Below are 19,771 nucleotides of genomic sequence, written 5' to 3' on the forward strand. Positions count from 1 at the left end.
CAGTTCTTAACAGCCAATAAGCCCCAATTGTCGCTACAGTGTATGGCTTCAATTTCCACCTTTTTTAAAGTCCACTTTATGCCACACACACATGCTATTTACTCATAGTTATGGTCATAATCATGCTCCATAATGACAAGATGATAACATTTTAGCTGTTGGGAGCTGATCCCTCTCTCCATCCTTCAACACAGAGAAATTATTGTACTCACTTGCCTCTGCGTGGCACAATAACAGTTATACGTACAGCAAAATAACTTTATTTTCCTCTGTGTTTTTTTTAAGCATAGACAAGAAAGACAACAGGTAAGTAAGAGTGCATACACCTGCATAATGTTCATATCTTCATGCATCCATAGGCTGCACATATAGATATGCAAATTCTGTTTTAGCATGCATGATTATCTGGATAATGTAACATGTAAACAATGACCATGACCATGTACTTTACTATAGTGGACCTTAGCCTCTCCGTCCGCCCTTTATGCAGTTCACAGAGGAGCACCGTAGGCGAGCCCTCCAGCTAATGATCTCATTGAGAAGCGTGACCCTTAATGATCCACTAATGCAGTCTGTGCACCGAGTATAACATTACTACATGGCTCTCACTCATTGTGTAAAATAGCTCATATAATACAGTACAGAGAGTACTTTGGCTACGCGGACAGACATATCAGATGATGCCACAGTGAGGGGGGTTGGGCTGAAGCTAATGGTGCAGCATACTGTATTGTTTAATTGTTGGAGAAATACACTGAACACAAACATTGCTCATTTCTATAAGATGCAATTGAAAAGCATTAAAAAGAGAGAGAGAGAGAACTAAAGCTCTTATCTATCATTGGCTTTACTCTGTCTATATTTTACCAATATAATGTTTTGTAGTGTCCCTAATTCGGGGACATACATACAGTTTTACATGTGATAATGAATTAACAAATGTTTATAAATACCTCCTATTATCTTGCATTACAACATGCATTTCTATAATATGTTGGGCCTTAACCTGCCATTGGAGGTTTCACTTGCTATGGTCGAACCCCAAGGATACAAGAATACAGGGTGTTTTTGCTTGTAATAAGTAAAAAAAACGGCTCATGGAACAAGTGAAAAATTTGCGTAGTAAGATTTTTTTACATAAGACGTAATATTTAGGCCTTTCAAGATAAAAAGAGATCTTGAAATCATCTGGGGAAACTCATTTTGAGCTATATTTCACTAGTATTAGGAAGTGTTGTGTGTCATTATAAGCCTGTAATGTTCAAAAGTGGTATTTTTTCACTTAATAAGATATTTGAGATGAATCATCAAAAACTAAGTCCCGATATCTCGCTGAAATGTAACTTGTTAGGTGATTTTGTCTCATATTAAGAGTTATGAGATTTACTAGTACTTGGTAAGAGTTTGCGTTTTTGCTGTGTAAAAGATGTTTGAGGGTACCAGGGGGGTTATAAATAATAAACACTCTCTAACAGCAGAATTCATACATAGGCTAAATGTTGAAAATGTGCAATATATTTAAATATTTTTTTCATTTAATTCAACTTTAAAGTATAACCCAGTAAAAGGTAACCTACATTAATGCTTGATTTCATTGTTATGCTTAACTACCATAATATCAAACTTTTTTTTTTTTAATGCAAAGACTATGAACACATTGTGCAGCAACCCAAGTGGTGGCAGAAATGTCTTGGCTGTCAGTGTGATCAAGATAAGTAAATAGACATCTCTATTCAAAACATATCTCTCATAGTGTTGAGAGTTTCAGTCCAAAGCTCTTGGTTTTCAATTCAAATTCCATCTGGAAAATAATGGAAAGGAGATTAGCGGTTGATGTTGCTGCTGTTGATAACAGTAATGATAGTGGGTGTAATTGAAAACTGGGTATTCTAAGCAGCATCGCATCACTCTCCTCACACTGGACTGGACCCAGGGGAGCCGACAAATGGGAAATATGGGAAACAACTGCTTCATGTGAAGGCAAATCAGATTGTCGTCACTGCCCATTTCACTCAGTCTCCTCACCCAGTACTGAGCCATCAACCCCCCCACGACCCCCACCCTCCAAATGATGCACGCACATGCAGAGTTACAGCAGCACCTACTGGCAGTCAGAAATAAATGCAACAGATAAATTTCTCAGCTCTGATAAGCTGATGTATTCATAGGAAAACTTGGCCCAAATGAAATGAAATGCATTTCATCTCTGCCCTGTTGTTTTCTGTTCCCCCCTTTTTGCATGCTCATTGTTAGTCTTGTTCCTTCTCTAAGAGATAAGATAATGCAAAAATAATAAAGACGGCTGCCTGGACAGAAATGACAGACATAGCACTGATTATAGTAGAAGAAAGGAAAATAAAATAAATAAACATTATTTTCATTACATATGTATCTATTACAGTATGTTTTCTTAACTCTATTACATAACATACTTCTACATCTATCTATCTATCTATCTATCTATCTATCTATCTATCTATCTATCTATCTATCTATCTATCTATCTATCTACCTATCTATCTGACATCTTGAAGAGACATAATAAACATAATAAACACACCTCAGATCATATTAAGTACAGAGTTTAAATGATCGTCACGGGAGCAGTGCTATTGTTTAGTCTATGAGCTGCTGGGCTGACATACTGACTAATCTCTCTGCTCATCTAATCAGCAGCAGATCAGTATGTGCAACAAACCCTCGTTCCTGTAATAAAGATGATGAGCATCAATCTGTTTTCTCGAGTGCGCCACTCTTCAGTTTCAAGATCAATTAGCATCACATGTGCAGGGATGGTGGAGTACTATTTCCTTCGGTTTGGAAAGAGACACGCAGAAGACTGAGCTGTGGTCACGATCACGACATGAATACACCAACAAGCTAAGATGATTCAAGCAGATATCAAAAGGGGTGAACAGAACCTTTTGCACTTTGATAGCACAGTTAAACTCAAATGTGCTGAAAAAGAAAAAATGTTTCTTCAATGGCAGCCTACTGCTTCTAAATGTCCTCCTGTTTTTAGATCTAAATGGAAAAAGGTTAAAGAGTGTCTGTGGACGTGTCCTTGGATGTATTTTTAAAGATGTTTTGAACCGCTTCAATAAAATTTCAGGACAACAAGGACACACTCACTCTTAATACTTTACAAAAGTGAGCCAGAGGATTCAGAATTGAAGCAAAAAAAAGTTAATTCCTGTTGTTCTGTTGGAGTAATAATACGACCAGATGGTGCAGGAAATTATCTTTTAATTTCCCCGGTTAAGATAATACGTTGAAAGTCTGTTAAGATTATTGATTCCCATAATGTTCTCTGTGCTTTTAATAGGCGTCTCATTAAATTTTCTACAGTGTCCTACACCTCTGCACCTCATTTTACTTTTAAATTGTGTGATTCCATCACCGACCTTGTTCCCCATATAGTGCACCTCTTTGGGCATTTGGCAGGAAATTGGATTGGAGGGAGCATGTGCTGTAATACGAGATGAGGCCTACGCACCAGACTCTTAATGCCTCGCTTTCAAATGTGTAAAAAGAATACAAAAGAAAAACAATTTTCTATGCAGTGATATATGTGTGAAAATTAAATTGTCACAGGCCATCTTTCATCACTTCAATACCAAAAAGGCAGGAGAGTGAAGAGAGATACACTTGAAACACACTGTCATGTTTTGCATACGTTATCATTCAGGCTGCTGTTTACAGGGTAAGGACAGAGGAGATATGGAAGACATGAAGAAGAGACAGGTTGTTTCTTTATCTGCAGTCTATATAAACACGTTATTTTACACATTTGCCATTTAAATGCTCGTCATCCTCTGTTAACAGGTTACATAAGGCTTCTTCTCACATGTCACATGCCATAATGGTATACTGTGAGATCAGACGTCTGCCTATACTGCAGGTTTAACTTAACAGAGTTTCTTGCAGTTCCTTCCTTCATATACTTAACTGCATAAGAGAACTTCAAAGAAATGTTAATGCGTTACACAATAGATTGGAAGATTAACTAAAGGTTATACTCTCACAAAATCAGGTCAGACTTCTGTGAAGTGATGCCTCATTTCACATATGTCGATTGATTAATTTCTCTATTGCATTTTTAAGATAAGATAAGATATTCCTTTATTAGTCTGTAAGAGGGGAAATTTGCAGTGTACAGCAGCAAACGGGATAGTGCAAAAAACAAGATGCATCAGCTAACACAGTAAGAAAAAAGAGCCAAACAAAGTGTAACAAAATATGAAACATTTAAATAGAAGGAAGTATAAAAATAGGAGCAGTATATACAGTATTGACAATAAACAGACCATTGACAAAATATTTTTATAATTTGGGGCAACTTATTGCTGCCCTAACTATATTCGTGGTCTACTATTTTTGTCCATTTTTATTCCAATTTATCTCAATGTTTATCTATTTGTTTTCAGTTTTTTCCTGTGTTTTTTTGTTCTAATGCATTTCCTCGCCTTGTGTAGGGCACTATGAATTTCCTAAGAGTTTGAAAGATGCTTAGATAAAGCTTAGATTTTTTTTTCTTTTATAAATTATATGTATATTTTTTTTCTTTTCTTTTAACAAAATAAAATAAAATTATATATGGATCAAATAAAATGGAGAGCAAAAAAAAAGAAAAAAAAGATGGATAAAATAAATAAATTAATGAAAAATAAATAGATAGCAGCACAGTGTCTCACAGCAACAGGCCACCAGAGGGTCGAGGACACTGCAGATCTTCCTCTCTATTGTTCCTCTCGCTTTCACTTCAGCTCTAAAACTTTGCCTGTAGTTTCTCAGTGGGGGCGGAGACTTTCCTCTCCACTTTAACCAATAAGAGGAACTTGTCAGTGATGGAAAGTCAGTGGCAGAAGTGTCTGCTGATAAACTCTCTGTCAATTAGAGGAGAACTCTCACCGGTGAGCAGCTACACAGCACAAGGTGACTGAGCTGGTTAAAAACATGTGCATTTCTTTAACCAAATTGCATTTTTATCTCATGTTTGTCGACATTAATTGAACTTATTTGATAGGCTCGTGGTGGTTGATGTCGTGGTGGCTCCATCATGAATGAGTTGAACAGAGTGTGACCTGTTTTTAGCCTTTCATTTCATTTCATCACAGTTGTGTGTTGTTTGCTTGTCCAGGAGAGAAACGATGGAGTGGCGCCAGCAGACCAGTGTCAGCTGTGCAGACGCCTTCAACGAGGCTCAACGCTGGATTGAGGTACATGCTTCACTTTCATCTGTCTTTTATTTTTGTATTTGTGCTCCTTTATTCATTCTTTATTGTTTATTCGGATCACCATTAGCTGCCACCACCAGGGTAGCATGCAGCTACTGTTCCTGGGGTCCACAAACACACACAACAAAAACATAATATATAACAAGTCATATAACAAATTTAAAAAAATCACATTAAAAACATGTTTTAGAAAAATAAAATTAAAAGAAGAGAAAAAAACAAACAAATTGCCTAAAATAAAAAAAACTAAATTTACAATGCATCAAACTGCAATCCCTCATGGTTGTTGAGGTTGGCCACCGGGATTATTTATTTTTTAAATTTATTTATTTTAGTAATTTTTTAAAACATGCCTTGCCCTCCTCAGCCATGACGATTTGCCTAGTCAGTCATTTAACCCCTTGTTGAGACAGGAAATGTTTTCTGTTAGTCAGTGGCAAACACTTCAGCCATGAAAACCCACTTGTGCATTGTTTGCATCATCAGGACTTTAACTCACATTTCAAACGACTCTTGACTCAACACTCAAAAACCTAAATTTACAGACTTATCTTTGAGTTCAAATGCAAAATATACCAAGATAAGCGTCCTGACACAGAGAGCCCAGTGTGAGGCTCCTCTGTGGTTTGCACAGATAAAACATAATTTGACTGCAGGAGCCTCAGAGGGAAATGCAATTGGAAGGAAGGTAATTATGTAACGTTTAAGAGAAAGGCCTAAACACTGTGTGGTGGTTTGTTCTTTAGTGTCTGTCCACTGAGATGTGCTGTAGGCTGGTTATTGCATGCACACATTGTGGTGGAGAATGTGGTTTTTATAGCAAGGCATTTTCTAGGTTGTTACAGCCGGCTGCTGCTGCTGCCCAAACATTGTTGAAGTTGTAATCCTTAAATCATAACCAATGCATACAACTTGTAGACTGCAGGCAGTGAATGTTGACCAACTCTAAATGGGACCATTAATGTCAATTGTGTCTGAGTGGATCATTATGAGAATCCTGCCCAGAGCGCTCTTGGCAGTAAGCCCATGCCAATTTTACCCGTCTATTTTCCTGCACTGACGGATGAAAGGATGGATGAGCAGTGATGAGGTGTGTGTGTGTGTGTGTGTGAGAGAGAGATTGGAGGGAAGCAACGAATGCTGCTTTTAAGGAAATGGTACTGTAAATGCTGTCATAAACCCTCCCTCTTGTGCCAAACAACATCAGGAATGTGTTTGCACTAATATGCAGTGTAACACGTTGCAGGATAATAAGCTTCCATGCATTCAAGTGTCCAGAAATTGTTGGTGTTTATCATTAGCACAGTACAAGCAGCGATTAACATGTCAATATTTGCTCAGTCCCTTCTGGACTGGAGAAGAAATAAGAATGGATTGGCCTCTTCCACATTATGTAAACAGGCCATTTAGTGTCTGGTGAAACAGGAGCAGCACAGTCCAATTTATGAGGAGGTGTTCTTGTTTTTTATGACAGTGGCTGCCATCTCCTTAACCAGAGGAATTCATCTCCTAAATGTAGTGCAATTATCCTATTTACCTAGGACTGCAACTCACACTTATTTCCATTATCAATTCATCTGCCAATTATTTGCCCAATTAATCCTTTGTCTATAAAATATCATAAAATGGTGAAAAACGCCGCAAGGTGAGATCTTCAAATGTCTCGTTTTATCTGATCAACAGTCCGAAATCCAAAAGTGTCCCGTTTACTCATGTGTGACACAGAAAAGCTTCATATCCTCACATTTGAGAAGCTGGAACAAACACGATTGGCATTTTTGCTTACATTTTTTTTTACTAAAATGATTATTTCATTATCAAAATAGTTGCAGATTAACCGACCTATCATTGCAGCTCTATATGTTACATTGTGACTGACAGGTCGCTACCACGGCGTTGTCCGGTCTGGGAGTTGTTTGTGTTTTTGTCTTACAACTTTAACCCTTTCACAGTGTGTTTTCAGTTCATGAAAGTTAATTGGTCACCTGAAAATGTCTTATTCAGCGTTCTCTCATGTCACTCCTAGTTGTAAAAAACTAAGATGGCGACGGCCAAAATACTTAACTCGAAGCTTCAAAACAGCAGTCCACAAACCAATGGATGACTTCACGGTGATACGTCCACTTCTTGTATACAGTCTATGGTTTTCTCCGATCAATAGTCCAAAATCCAAAGATATCCGGTTTACTTTGTGTGACAGAAAAGCTTCATATCTTCACATTTGAGAAGCCTGAACTAACAAATGTTTGGCCTTTTTGCTTAAAAAGTAAAAGTTTAAAAGTATCATTTATAATTTGATTATCAAAATAGTTGCAGAATCAACTTCTCATTGCAGCTCTAAATGTCCCATTGTTCTACATTAGGCTACCTGTTAGAACTGGATCACATGGATTTAGTAATGAAGCCTGTATTTTCCTCCCAGTTGAGATAATTGCCTCGTTTGATCCTTTTGGATTTGGCACATTTAAACAGATGAAGCTTTCTAGAGAAGTTTGCAAGTCACACTCAAGAACATATGTTTGAAAAATCCATTGCATCTGTGGTTTCATAGGGACAGTTGTTTATTGAAATGACCAATTAAAGCTGTGTTTGCTGTAGAACAGACAGTATCTTAACCACATGATTGTGTTTTATTGTGTTAACCTGGCACTGCTTTGTCTGTGAGAAGCCTCTGCTCGGTGCCCGGTGCCCACTTCTACCCAAAATGAATTGTGATTGTGGATTCCTGGGGGGACTAATTAGTGAGAAGAATAGCCTTTTGGGGCCCTCTGTTAGTTATGGAGCTGAACCTTAATAGCCCCATTTTTATGTCCTCATTACAAAGCCCCCTTTGCCTTGTGCTTGCTTCTGCCACGTAAAATCCTTTAGGTTATGTTTTATTCTTTTGTTTTGATCAAAAACATATGCGCTGTTTGTTTACATACATTATTTTTAGAGCCCACTGTTTTGCTTGGTAGATATTTTGTGATTATTTGTATAGAGCCTTGCTTTTTGTGCAGTAGTTGGAATATATTTCAGCTGAATCTCAACAGTATCCGGCTCACTTAATTTACTTTACTTTACTGTTACTGTTGAGAACAACTACAAAACAGGGAAATGCTTGCACTGTGGGCTAAAGAATTACTTTAATTAACTTCCACCAGGACCTTGTTTTCCTAATTTTTGGCAGAGTTGTTCTTTCCGCTAACAGCCACCAAACAGCTTTATGTGACTAAAGTGCATAAAGGAGCAACTCATTCTTCAACAGTTGAACCAAACAGTTTAATTAAAATACTTTTAACAGCGTAGCAACCACACTGCAATTTACAAACTGTTGGTTTAAATCTACTTTTCATTGTTTTGTTTTTCTCTTGTTTAGTACTGCTGCTGTGTTTACTATCACTTGTGTTAACACTAACGCAGTTTGTGAAGCTATTAGGGAGCCTGTATAAGATGTAGCGGGACTGGATTTTTGAGGGTTTAAAAAATCTGATAATTTTGAGCGACCACACATTTTTTTTTTTTTTTTTAAGAAATATGTAGTGCAAACACTTTTGATAATGATCCCTTAAAGGTACAGTGTGTAGGATTTGACGACATCTAGTGGCGTGGTTGCAGATTGCAACCACCCGAGTACCCCTCCGCTCACTCCTCCCTTTCTAAGACTGCGGTAATGTGAGCCGCTGAGTGCAAAACTGTGGTAACGCTGTTCGCTTCCTTCAAAAAGGTCATCCTTACCATAATAACCCTACTTAAGGAGCAATGGCAGTCAGATGGCGGCTGGTGGTACCACAGTTTTACACTGCAGCTCACGTTATGTAGTTTCATAAGCTTGTTGGAGAACTATGGTGGCCCTCATGTAAAGCATGTAAAGTCTCTCTCTAGAGCCAGTGTTTGGTTTGTCCGTTCTGGGCTACTGTAGAAACATGGTAGAGCAACATGGTGGACTCTGTGAAGAGGACCCGCTCCCTATGTAGATATGAAGGGCTCATTCTAAGCTAACGAAAACACGATTCTTAGTTTCAGGTGATTATACACTAAGGAAAACATCGTATTTAAATTCGATTTCTGCTAATAGATCCCCCGAAATGTTACACACCATTCCTTTTAAATAGTTATGAATGTTTTTTTTTTACAATTGTGATGATTGTGATGGTGGCAAAATATAAATGCAATGTTCAATAGCTAAATTCTAATCATACTGGTGTTTTGTTTCAGGAAGTGACTGGAAAATTGTTCGGTTGCAACGACTTCCGTGCTGCCTTGGAGAATGGAGTCCTGCTGTGCGAGTGAGTAATGATGCACAAACCTTTTACGATGTCACATTTTACTTGCAGAGGATTAAATTCAAGCTAAATCACCGTGTAAAACTATGGTTTGAGTAGTCGGGCTGATCTGCCAGTTTAGCTTCAGCAGCAGCCCTGGAGCAACTTTAGAAAATAGTCTTGTCCTAAGTTGCACTCTGAGAGGCCTCAATATCTCTAAACATGCTTTTTTTTTTTTTAAGTTAATGTAAATAAAACAAAAATGCATATCCCAAGAATTAAATTACATGTAATACAGACAATCAGATAAGATTCATTTCTACACCAACTTTCTGTTTCTGTTCCATCTTCTGTGGCGTGCAATTACTATTCATATTCTTCTCTCACACTCTTCAATAACCACTGACTTTTCAAACATCAGCTTGTAGCTACAAAATAACAATGAAACCAACAAATGAGATATTTGGGCAGGAAGTCTAGGCTTGCAGGTTAGCCCAGAAGTCTAGTTATAGACCTTAACTTAAAGTTTCTTCCAATCAAACTGGTTTATAAGCAAGCTTTTTGTTGCATTTTTTTTTTTAATGTAATTTCTTTGTTGGAAGTTAAAGTCCGACTCTATTTAGCTTCTTTTGTGGAATGGGACCCTGATGATACAATTATATATTGGTTCTCAAATATGTGCAGCATAAATCTGGAATATTTATAAACTGTTTTCTTTTCTTTTTTTGTCATCCCTTATAGCTTGATCAACCAGTTGAAACCTGGCATCATTAAGAGAGTTAACAGGCTTTCTACTCCCATCGCTGGTCTGGTGAGTGTTGGATTTTACACTTCTTACCTTGTGTGTGTGTGTTACAGGTAGCCTGGCGGTGTGGCGCCGGCTGCCTTGAGTGTCAAACAAGTACATAAGAAAATAAGAAGGCACCTGCTAGCCAGGAAGTTTTGACTCGATGTGTGGTTTCCTGTTTAAGGCACTGCGAGACAGTGTTGCCACAGTCTGAGTGATCCTGAAACTGCATTTCAGTGCGACAACCCAACATACATAAATATTTTTGTATATACCCGGCATAGTTGCAAATGCAGATTTTTATTTTGGCTTCAGGCTGTGTTTTTGATGGCAAGTATAATTGCCAAAGCAAGGCAGGAAAAGATGAATTGCAACCTCCCATCAGGGGCCAGTAAATAGACAGAGCCCAGCAGTGATGCAGGACTGAAGGTGGTGATGGTGGGGGAGAATCAGAAGTTACTTCAACATCCTAAAGGACCAGACTGGTGGTTTTACATGTTTTAACCAGCAACTACAAATTAAATATACTTTACATTACTGCTGACATAACATGGCTCAGTTGGGGGGATGTATTTTTATTCATATTTATGAATCCCGAACCTCAGTGGGCTTATATAGACGATGAAGCATGCTAGGCTGTTTCTCCCATCTGTTGAAGCCACATTCATAGAATTATGAACTTTAAGAAAACAATTTTTCTAACTTGAACTTAACCACTGTTTGCAGCAGTATTTTAATTAAATTTTATTAATCAAGTAGCGCGATATTAGGCTTGTCTGAGATGACCTGCGCCTCGCCTGGAAAGTAGACGAGATCAGGGGGCGGAGACAAAAATCTGCGGTCAAGTCGGACAGTTTCCAGCTGTTTCCAGCTGTTTCCAGCAGCCTTCAAAGAATTTACAGGAAATCACAGAGATGGTGACATCCTGTTAGATCCGTTTTCAGACCACGTTCAGATTTATTTATATTTGTTTGTAAATATATATGGTAATGTGCGTGTATTTAGCATTGGATTCTATCCTTTATTATTGTTTATGTCCGCCTTGTAAAGCACTCGTTTTGATAAGTGCTATATAAATAACCTTCATTATTATAATTATTATTATCAACCACACAAAATATGTTTAACAGATGAAACCTTCATGGCACAACATGAGACTAATATCCTACAATTTAGCATTAAATATTACAATTACACAGAAAGTTGTGACTTTCTACAACACGTGGTGTTTGCTGTCAAAACTAAGCCAATCAGCTCTTCGATCAGGCGACAGCCAGGCATTTCCCATAATGCCCTGGGTCTTGCAGTTGGTGGAGAGCAACTGCGGCGTCTGGCTCTAAAAAAACTGCGGCCGCCTCGATCTCGTGAGGTTATCGTTGCCCACGTGTGCATGACGTCAGAGCAAGTCGGCATCAAGTCGGACACAAATCTAACCGGCATGCATTGCGTGGTGATCGCCGGTGACCGATTCTGCGCAGGCCTGGCTCATCTTGAACAAGCCTATTTTCACTCTCTTGCCTTGTGCTAAAAACAACACAAACTGTTAAATGCTAATTTAACAAGCCAGAATTAGATCCCCCTTTCAGTAACGTGGATAGCGCCACTTGGCCAGGTGTATGGCCAATACACTTATTTAGAAACTTCAATATTTCGAAAATCTAAAAATGCAATAGCACAATGTGCTGTGAACATAAAAATAAATAGGCTACAGTATATGTCTACTAGTCAGACTAAGAAAACGGTCTGCTTTGATGAAGGACCTATTTCCTTTTTTTTCTGATTTCCTGTGGAGGGGTCATCTGCGGCGTGTCGCCCACAAACCCTCCCACATCTCTGCAAATCTCCGTGCAGGGAAGGAAGCAAACCCCTGGTCCACTTACTGAGATGAACAGCAGACTGTTCATCGTGGAGACGTTCATCACGTAACCTAGACGTGGTGTCGTCTCTATTGTCACACAAGCTTGAGCGCTGACAGTGAAAGTCTGTTTCTGATTTGATTTTTATTGTTGTTTGCAATATAGACTGCTCTCACATTGCAGTTCTTTATTTAACCTAATGCTATCTAAGCGAGAGAGCCTACATTTATGGTGTATCTAAAATGACTCCTTAATCATTTTCCAAAATAATCGTTGTGACTTTCAGAAGTGGCTGTAGACTTATGATGACAATGACAAACAAACGATAAGTCAGATAATAATCACTATAGTGGGGTCTTAGAATGAGTAAGATAAATGATCCTGTTCTCAGCTCTCAATTTTCACTGCTTAAAGTATTGATTTTGGCTGCTGCTTCCTAGGTTGTGTCATCGTTTGGGATCCGATGTCGTGGATGAGAAAGACTCATATGGGGCGAATTAGCTAGCAGCTAACAGAGGAAGCCTGTCTTTAACAAAGCATAATGTCCGCACCTAGCAGAGCAAATAAAAATCTGCTGCCGATATTTGTCATTTCAGCCACGAGTCACCACCTAAAAATGAAAAGATTCATTACCATTTTTGGTTTTATTGAATGCAGTAAAAAGAAGCATTATGTTAGACAGTAAGCCTGTAGGTCATCATGGCATTCATTGAAAGCTTTAACATTACATTTACATTCAATTGTGGCTTTGACTTAACCTTCCGTTAACCAATATCAGATTTTCATGTGCAAAAGTGTCTATAAGTAATTTAATAATTAACATTGCAGACTATTAGATAATAACAGTGCTTTTTAGATATCCGATCAAACCATGGAAAGTTGTTGGTGGCCTTTAGCGAGCTCGCCTGCCATTATTAGTTCATCCCAAACAGCATCGACAACCCCTTCTGATTCTCTACCCGTTTTCTACCTGCACTCATTTTGCCGTCTCTGTCATTTTAATCTCCAGGATAATGTGAATGTGTTCCTGAAAGCCTGTGGGAAAATGGGCCTGAATGTGTCTCAGCTGTTTCATCCAGGAGACCTGCAGGACCTGTCCAGTCGTGCCACACTCAGGTACCGTTGTCTTACAGAAGCAGTGTCATGTCTTGTTAAGTGAATGTGTACAACTGCCTAAAGCTACAGGAGCTCATGCCAGCACAGAGAAGCACACGTTTACTTCTGAAAGTCAACTCACACATTGACTAATATGACGGCTTGACTCTGTATCGGCTGCGTTGAGCACATTTAACACGGAGGCATTCTTAATGCGATGCCTGAGCTGAATAAAGTTTATAGCCTCACAGCTGCTTTGCATTTCTAAAGGTATGAGCTTTGCCTGGCGACAAGCTGCTGCTTTATATGAGTTGATAGCCTGTTCTCTGTACATGCTGATAAGTAGCTGATTAGTGGAGCATTGCAAATGAGAAGGATTAAGATGTCACTGTAGTTTTTCCCCCTAACATCTTGTTTACAGCAGCATGCAGTCATACTGTAAATTGCAGCATTAGGAGCACCACTCTTCTATATATATATTTATTTATCATTCCTTTTTATTCTAGGCGAGATGAGAGCACCAGAAGACTCAGAAATGTAAGTTTGACAAAAATGACTTATTCAGTTTTTCTTCTCCTAAATGTTTTTTTTCTATCATTCTTATATTTTCCTGATTTTCTCTCGAGTTTTAAAACCTTCAAAGAATCTCCGTCTTGCTCCACTTCACTTAGTTAAGGGTCCCTAACCACAGACTGTATATAAGAAGTGGACGTAGTCACCACAGCGTCACCAATTGGTGATGTTTACAATGATCACTGAAGTAATAAATGACGTGAGAAGTCAGGTAATTTTCTCATAGACTTCTATACAATCAGACTTCTTTTTGCAACCAGAGGAGTCGCCCCCTGCTGGCTGTTAGAAAGAATGCAAATTTAAGGCACTTCCTCATTGGCTTCACTTCTCAGACCCGGAGGTTGCCCACTGACTCAAACACTACCACTGAATTTACCTACATGGAAGCCTGTAGTCAAAATCCTATTTATCTGCTCAGTAGTATGTGTAGCGCACAGGCTGCAGCTCCTGATGCTGATGCCAACATCCCACCAGCATCAAGAATCAGAGTGATGATGGTCAAGGGGGTTGTTTTCTTGATTGAGTTTGGGGCTCATCCCAATAATCTGGCAAAATGTTTCATCACTATGCCTTAAAGTTTAAACTGTATCCGTACACAGTGGTAGTACCGCATGTGTTTTGTTTGTGCGGAACATGTGAGTACTGTACTGTTATTTGTACACGCTTTTGTGCACGGCTGGTATTTCACATGTTTCGAGGTTGTTTGTTTATCTGGGAAGCCTCATCGGAGTCACACAATAGCTGACAGCCTGGACTCAGTAATGAGGCCGTTTGTCGGAGCATTCTTTCTTTGAAATGGGTATAGCATTTTTCCTTGAATTAACCAATTAGGGTCAATTTGCAACATCCATTGAAATCCAGTTTTCATACAGACCTCCAACCAGATACATACATAATTGAAAGGTTGAAGTTGCAAAATGGAGCTGAGTATCCCTGTTTTTACATAAAGCATTGATGCAATGTGGGATAATGTTGACATGTACTGTTGCACCCATAACATTCAAATTAAGTGAGAATCCCATTCTTTATGTGGAGGGATGTTTTATAAGCCCGTTTATTATTACAGTTATTGAGTTTTCTTCACTTTACAGTAGGGCTGCCCCTTCTTAGTCGACTTATCTGTCGTTTCGGTCTTAGTCGACTAAGGTCTTTTTAGTCAATTCGTAGTTGTTTATGCTTTTGTCATGCTGAATGACTTATGAGTGAAACTTATGAGCACATCTCTGGTAAACACGATTTAAAGTGCTGCTTTTGTGTGATTCTCTGTGGAGAATTATTTTTAAAGTTTAGATTATTATTTAAGATATAAACAGGATGCATTAGAAAAGTATGCAGTTAATACAACCTAAGAGCTAATGGCAAAATGGCCAAGCTTCAGGGAGAAGAATCAACTGCATTTGTTTAAAAAAAATTAAATGTAAATGCATAATACAGACAAAAACTTTTATTAAAAGTTCCTAAAAGAAAATCATCTCTGATGCAATATTCACAGGATATAATCTGCTCAAAATTCATCCAAATTGCTCATTTTACACAAACTTCCGGCTGGTATTGTGTTCCCCATTTGGGTTAATTGTACAGTTCTATACTGTTATTGTTATGCATTGACTATAATATGAAATATCCATAAAATGTGTCACTTAGTCAGGGGTTGTCAGTTTACTCAATGATAGAAAAAGGGAAAAGGTTGGGAACCACTGGACTATAGAAATCTCTGCTAACGCCAGAACACTAATGTGAATTAACGTTAACAGGACTTGATTAGAGATTTAAGGGTTCCAAAATAATTTACAATAAATAAAATCATACGTGGCAAATGGCGCCATTAAATAGCACTAACATATGATGACTTGTTTTGTGCAGTGTAATGATTTCCTTGTCATGAGGTAGGTGGCAAGCTGTTAAAGAATAATGAATGCATCCTGTTATGTGCTTCAGACTTGATGCTTGTTTACTCTCAGGTAAACAAATGAGGGGAAAAATAAAACCAATTTTCCATTTAATGATTGAAACATAGCCAACAGAATTGCCTGTTTTTGCTAGTGCTTATTACAGTGGCTCTCTGTACATAATTGGTGCTGAAAAATGTGAAAGCAACCCTTTATTAGGTTATATTGCTACTCTAAGGTGATGGAGATAATGTCTGTATTCAGTGAATGCCTTCAAATGACCGGTAAGGTGGCCGCTACAGACACCGATGAAGCATAATGGGGAATCCACACAGGCATTTATTACCTCTCACCTTTTTCATCTAATATGCATTGAGCTATAAAATATTTATTCACTGATTCAAATCTCTCAAGGCCCTCCGTGGATGTGTTCAATCTGCTGACCGCTCTATGATGACTTTGTTAAGATACAGATGGAGAAATTCTGACACGTAGTGTTGTGGATAATCCCTTTGCAACACAGGGTGCTGCTCTGCCAAGGAGAAAGGCCGTTCGTCAAATAATGTGCCTCGCCTCAAGGCAAATGATAAATAAATTGTGTCCAACGCTTCGCTTGCTGAAATAATAAACCACAAAATGCCAGGAAGAGGTGTATATCTCACAGGCCTTTACTCGCCGTCTTTACTAATGGTGTCAGGTGTGTGTCTGACTGACTGTCAACAGCATTCGGTCCCATGGCGTTGTCTCATGAAGGCCACGCGCCTGGCCTCGCCAGTATTTCTTGTGGCCGATGCTGTAGGAAACTTTACAATTTGTGGCAATGTCGATCAGTCGACTTAATCCATCACTTTGGTGCAGACTGAATTATCTAAAAAACTACTGGATGGATTGCCATGAAATTTGGTACAGACATTCATGGTCCCCAGAGAAGAATCTACAGTTAACACCTCTTAACAGCATCTGTGTTTTCTTATCGTCGTAACTTTTCATTGATTTGTTGCTTTGCATCGTTAGTTGGAACTATTGTTATGCCTCCACGATAGCTGTGGCCGGAGGCATTATGTTTTCGGGTTGTCCGTCCGTCCCAGAGAATTTCTTAAAATTTGGCACAAACGTCCACTTGGATTTGAGGATGAAGAGATTCGATTTTGGTGGTCAAAAGTCACTGTGACCTCACGTCCGTCCCATTCTCGTGAACACGATATCTCAGAAACGCCTGGAGGGAATTTGCGTTATTTGTCAATTTATGCCTTTTTCATTTTTACAGTGTAAAGTACTTTGGTCAACCGCGGGTTGTTTTTAAACCGTGCTATATCAATAAATTGACTTGACTTGGCACAAACGTCCACTTGGACTCAAGGATGAACTGAGTAGAATTTGGTGGTCTGAGGTCGAAGTTACTGTGACCTCACAAAACATGTTTTTGGCCATAACTCAAGAATTCATATGCTAATTATGACAATTTCACACAACCGTCTAACAGGATAAAATGATGAAGTGATGACATTTTGGACAGACATGGACGTAAACAGCAACTTGACTGGTTGGCGGAGGCATACAACCACGAGGTGGTAATTCTGGTTGTTTATGTTGGCCTAGATCCTAATCTGCCAAACTTTAAACCACAAGTAATTTATTGAACATCAGAAATATCTCTCTGTGGTTTTGGCTTTTGAGTTGTAGATGAGTTAGATCAGGGTGGGCATTTCATGTTGTGCCTTAGCCACCCATAGATGGAGTGAGGAAATGCTAAAAAAAAAATTGAATTCATAGGAAACCCTACACTTTCCATTTTAGCAAGAAAAGGGAGAAGGAAGTTGTGTGTGCGGTCGGTGACGTTTGTTTGTTCACGCTTTCTCAGGTTCTCATCACAATCTACTGGTTGGGTCGCAAGGCTCACCTCGACTCATTCTACGATGGTCCTCAGCTGAACTTCAAGGCCTTTGAAGGGCTGTTAGGGTTGGCCTTGTCCAAGGTAAGCTGCTCTTCTAGGCTTTTGACACACTTGTATTCCTTTTTATTTATTATTATTATTATTATTAACATTAACTCTGCTTTCTAAATGCAGGCTCTAGATGAGGGCAGTAATGTGCTTGGGAAAGAGAGCTGGTACACAGAGAGGGAGGAATGTCGGCGCACGAGAGCGAGCTACAAGACGCAGTTCTCTGTGGACGGCATCGACTCTCCGGACTCCCGAGCCCTTCGCCCAAACAGTGAAGGTGTGTTTATCGGTGCATTAAATCTCCTTATAGTCAGTGACTTGTACATATGTGACTCCTTTTTTTGTTTGGTTGTAAAAGATAGTTACTGTAATTTGCTGAAATCACTTGGTAATCAAACAATGTGGCCAATAGTGACACTTTCTGCTTTAAGTTGATTTGATGCAGTTTCTGTTGTTAGGGCTAACTCTGCTGATGCAACTTTTGCTGCAGTTGAAGACATGTCATATCAACACACCTTTTTTTTTTTTTTTTTTTTTTACCTGAGAATATCTACCTGCTACTGTCAATCTGCAAAAACAACACGCCGGAACAGAAATGTATTTATCTAAAATGCATGAACTCTGATAAGTTGATATGCAGCCGTGTTATTATGCTTGATCAACCACATTTTGTTGGATCAACAACATTCTGATCTTCTTACTCAACGTGTCATTTGTCTGCTGTGCTTCGTCTTCGTGCACGTCAGTGATAAATTGTGGCAAGTTCCACACTGTGGTGATAACGGTGTGTGTGATGGGAGAGGACAAAATGCTTGGCTGTGTGAAGACTCAGTCACCCACTAAAGTTCCTCTAAAGGTTATTGTACGCTCCGCCTCCGATAGCTCCCTGTTCTCCAAAGTTGTATCTTTTCCGATTCTCATTTTTTCCATGTGTGTTTGTGCGGTCTCAAGGTTGTGGAAGTGACGCAGAAGCTGAGCAGGTGTTCAAGATGGAGACCACACAGCCCTCAACCCAGCAAAACAAAAGTTATATCCCACAGCCGCTCCTTCGGAGAAAACAAGGACGGGAGGAGAACGTGGGGTGCTGCGCTGGTCCACTCTCCAGGTACTGTACATGTGTCAGTTACTGTACACGGATAGTTCACTTCCTGCCACTAACTCACTTATTCATATCTACTAAAGGACTGTTAACATTTTATTTTTCTTTAACATTTAATTCTTCACTGGATTTTAAAGTTTTCCTTTCTGTGTTTATTTGTATTTGCACATATATAACCCTCCTTTTATGTGGAATTTCAACTTTAACATACCCTAGAAAAGATCATTTTATTCCCGAGTCTCAACAGTAACCTGCAGTATTCGGCTTTCTTTCTAATATTGTAATGTGGCAAAAACTGCTGTGAAGCGAGAACTGGGTTCAATAATATTTATCATTGATTATTCTTGGTTGAAACTCATTATTATTATATCATGGCAAATTTCAAGGTTGTCACATCAGTTAAAGACTGATTTCAGACAGTTTGGAGTTTCTTCACATTATCAAGCTCATATCAATGATGCAGAGCGGCATGCGTTCATGAACGCAGCCATAACAAGCAGACAAAGTCACTTTCACACAACACCTACCAGGTGGTAATTATCTTTATGGTATTTAAGCCTTGTATTAATCCTTCTTTCCTGCTAGAATTACATCAGAATTACATCAGAACTACTTTGTAGACTGAGTTGCTGAGTGATGTCTGATAAAGAGCTCTTTTTTTACCACTTGTTTTGTGAAAGCGACAGCAAGTCAGTGTTCTTGTTGTGTTAACATTTTTAAAATACCCTTTTTTGTGGGCAAGGAAGTTTTTTTTTTTTATTATCACTCTAAAACATACGACTACAAACACTGAATGGACGACATCCAAGCTTAAAAATACTTCTTAAAATTCATTCTAGGGCTGCAACTAATTATTTCCATTGTTGATTAATCTGTCGATTAATTGTTTGGTCTATAAAATGTAAGAAAATGGGGAAATATGTCAATCAGTGTTTCCCAATGACGTCCTCAAGTGTCTTGTTTTGTCTACAACTCAAATATATTCAGTTTACTGTCATAGAGGAGTAAAGAAAACAGAAAATATTCACATTTAAGAAGCTGGAATCAGA

General features: G+C 38.7%; 1 protein-coding gene across 6 annotated transcripts in view; it reads left to right on the forward strand.

Moving 5' to 3' along the window:
- Positions 1–4,800: 4,800 nt before the first annotated feature.
- LOC141755828 (LIM domain only protein 7-like) overlaps positions 4,801–19,771 on the forward strand; it is a 32,697-nt gene continuing 17,726 nt past the window's right edge. For 2 of the 6 annotated variants that reach the window (XM_074615096.1, XM_074615078.1), the window contains exons 1-9: positions 4,801–4,935; positions 5,141–5,219; positions 9,435–9,505; positions 10,223–10,292; positions 13,134–13,240; positions 13,726–13,756; positions 17,543–17,656; positions 17,750–17,900; positions 18,575–18,728. In XM_074615096.1, the coding sequence (XP_074471197.1) occupies positions 5,151–5,219; positions 9,435–9,505; positions 10,223–10,292; positions 13,134–13,240; positions 13,726–13,756; positions 17,543–17,656; positions 17,750–17,900; positions 18,575–18,728 (767 nt within the window). In that variant the 5' untranslated portion in view covers positions 4,801–4,935; positions 5,141–5,150. The remainder of the gene's footprint in view (positions 4,936–5,140; positions 5,220–9,434; positions 9,506–10,222; positions 10,293–13,133; positions 13,241–13,725; positions 13,757–17,542; positions 17,657–17,749; positions 17,901–18,574; positions 18,729–19,771) is intronic. The other 4 variants (XM_074615107.1, XM_074615114.1, XM_074615123.1 and 1 more) reach the window with 3 other exon arrangements.

This window comes from Sebastes fasciatus, chromosome 2, assembly GCF_043250625.1.
Source record: "Sebastes fasciatus isolate fSebFas1 chromosome 2, fSebFas1.pri, whole genome shotgun sequence".
Lineage (NCBI taxonomy): Eukaryota > Metazoa > Chordata > Actinopteri > Perciformes > Sebastidae > Sebastes > Sebastes fasciatus.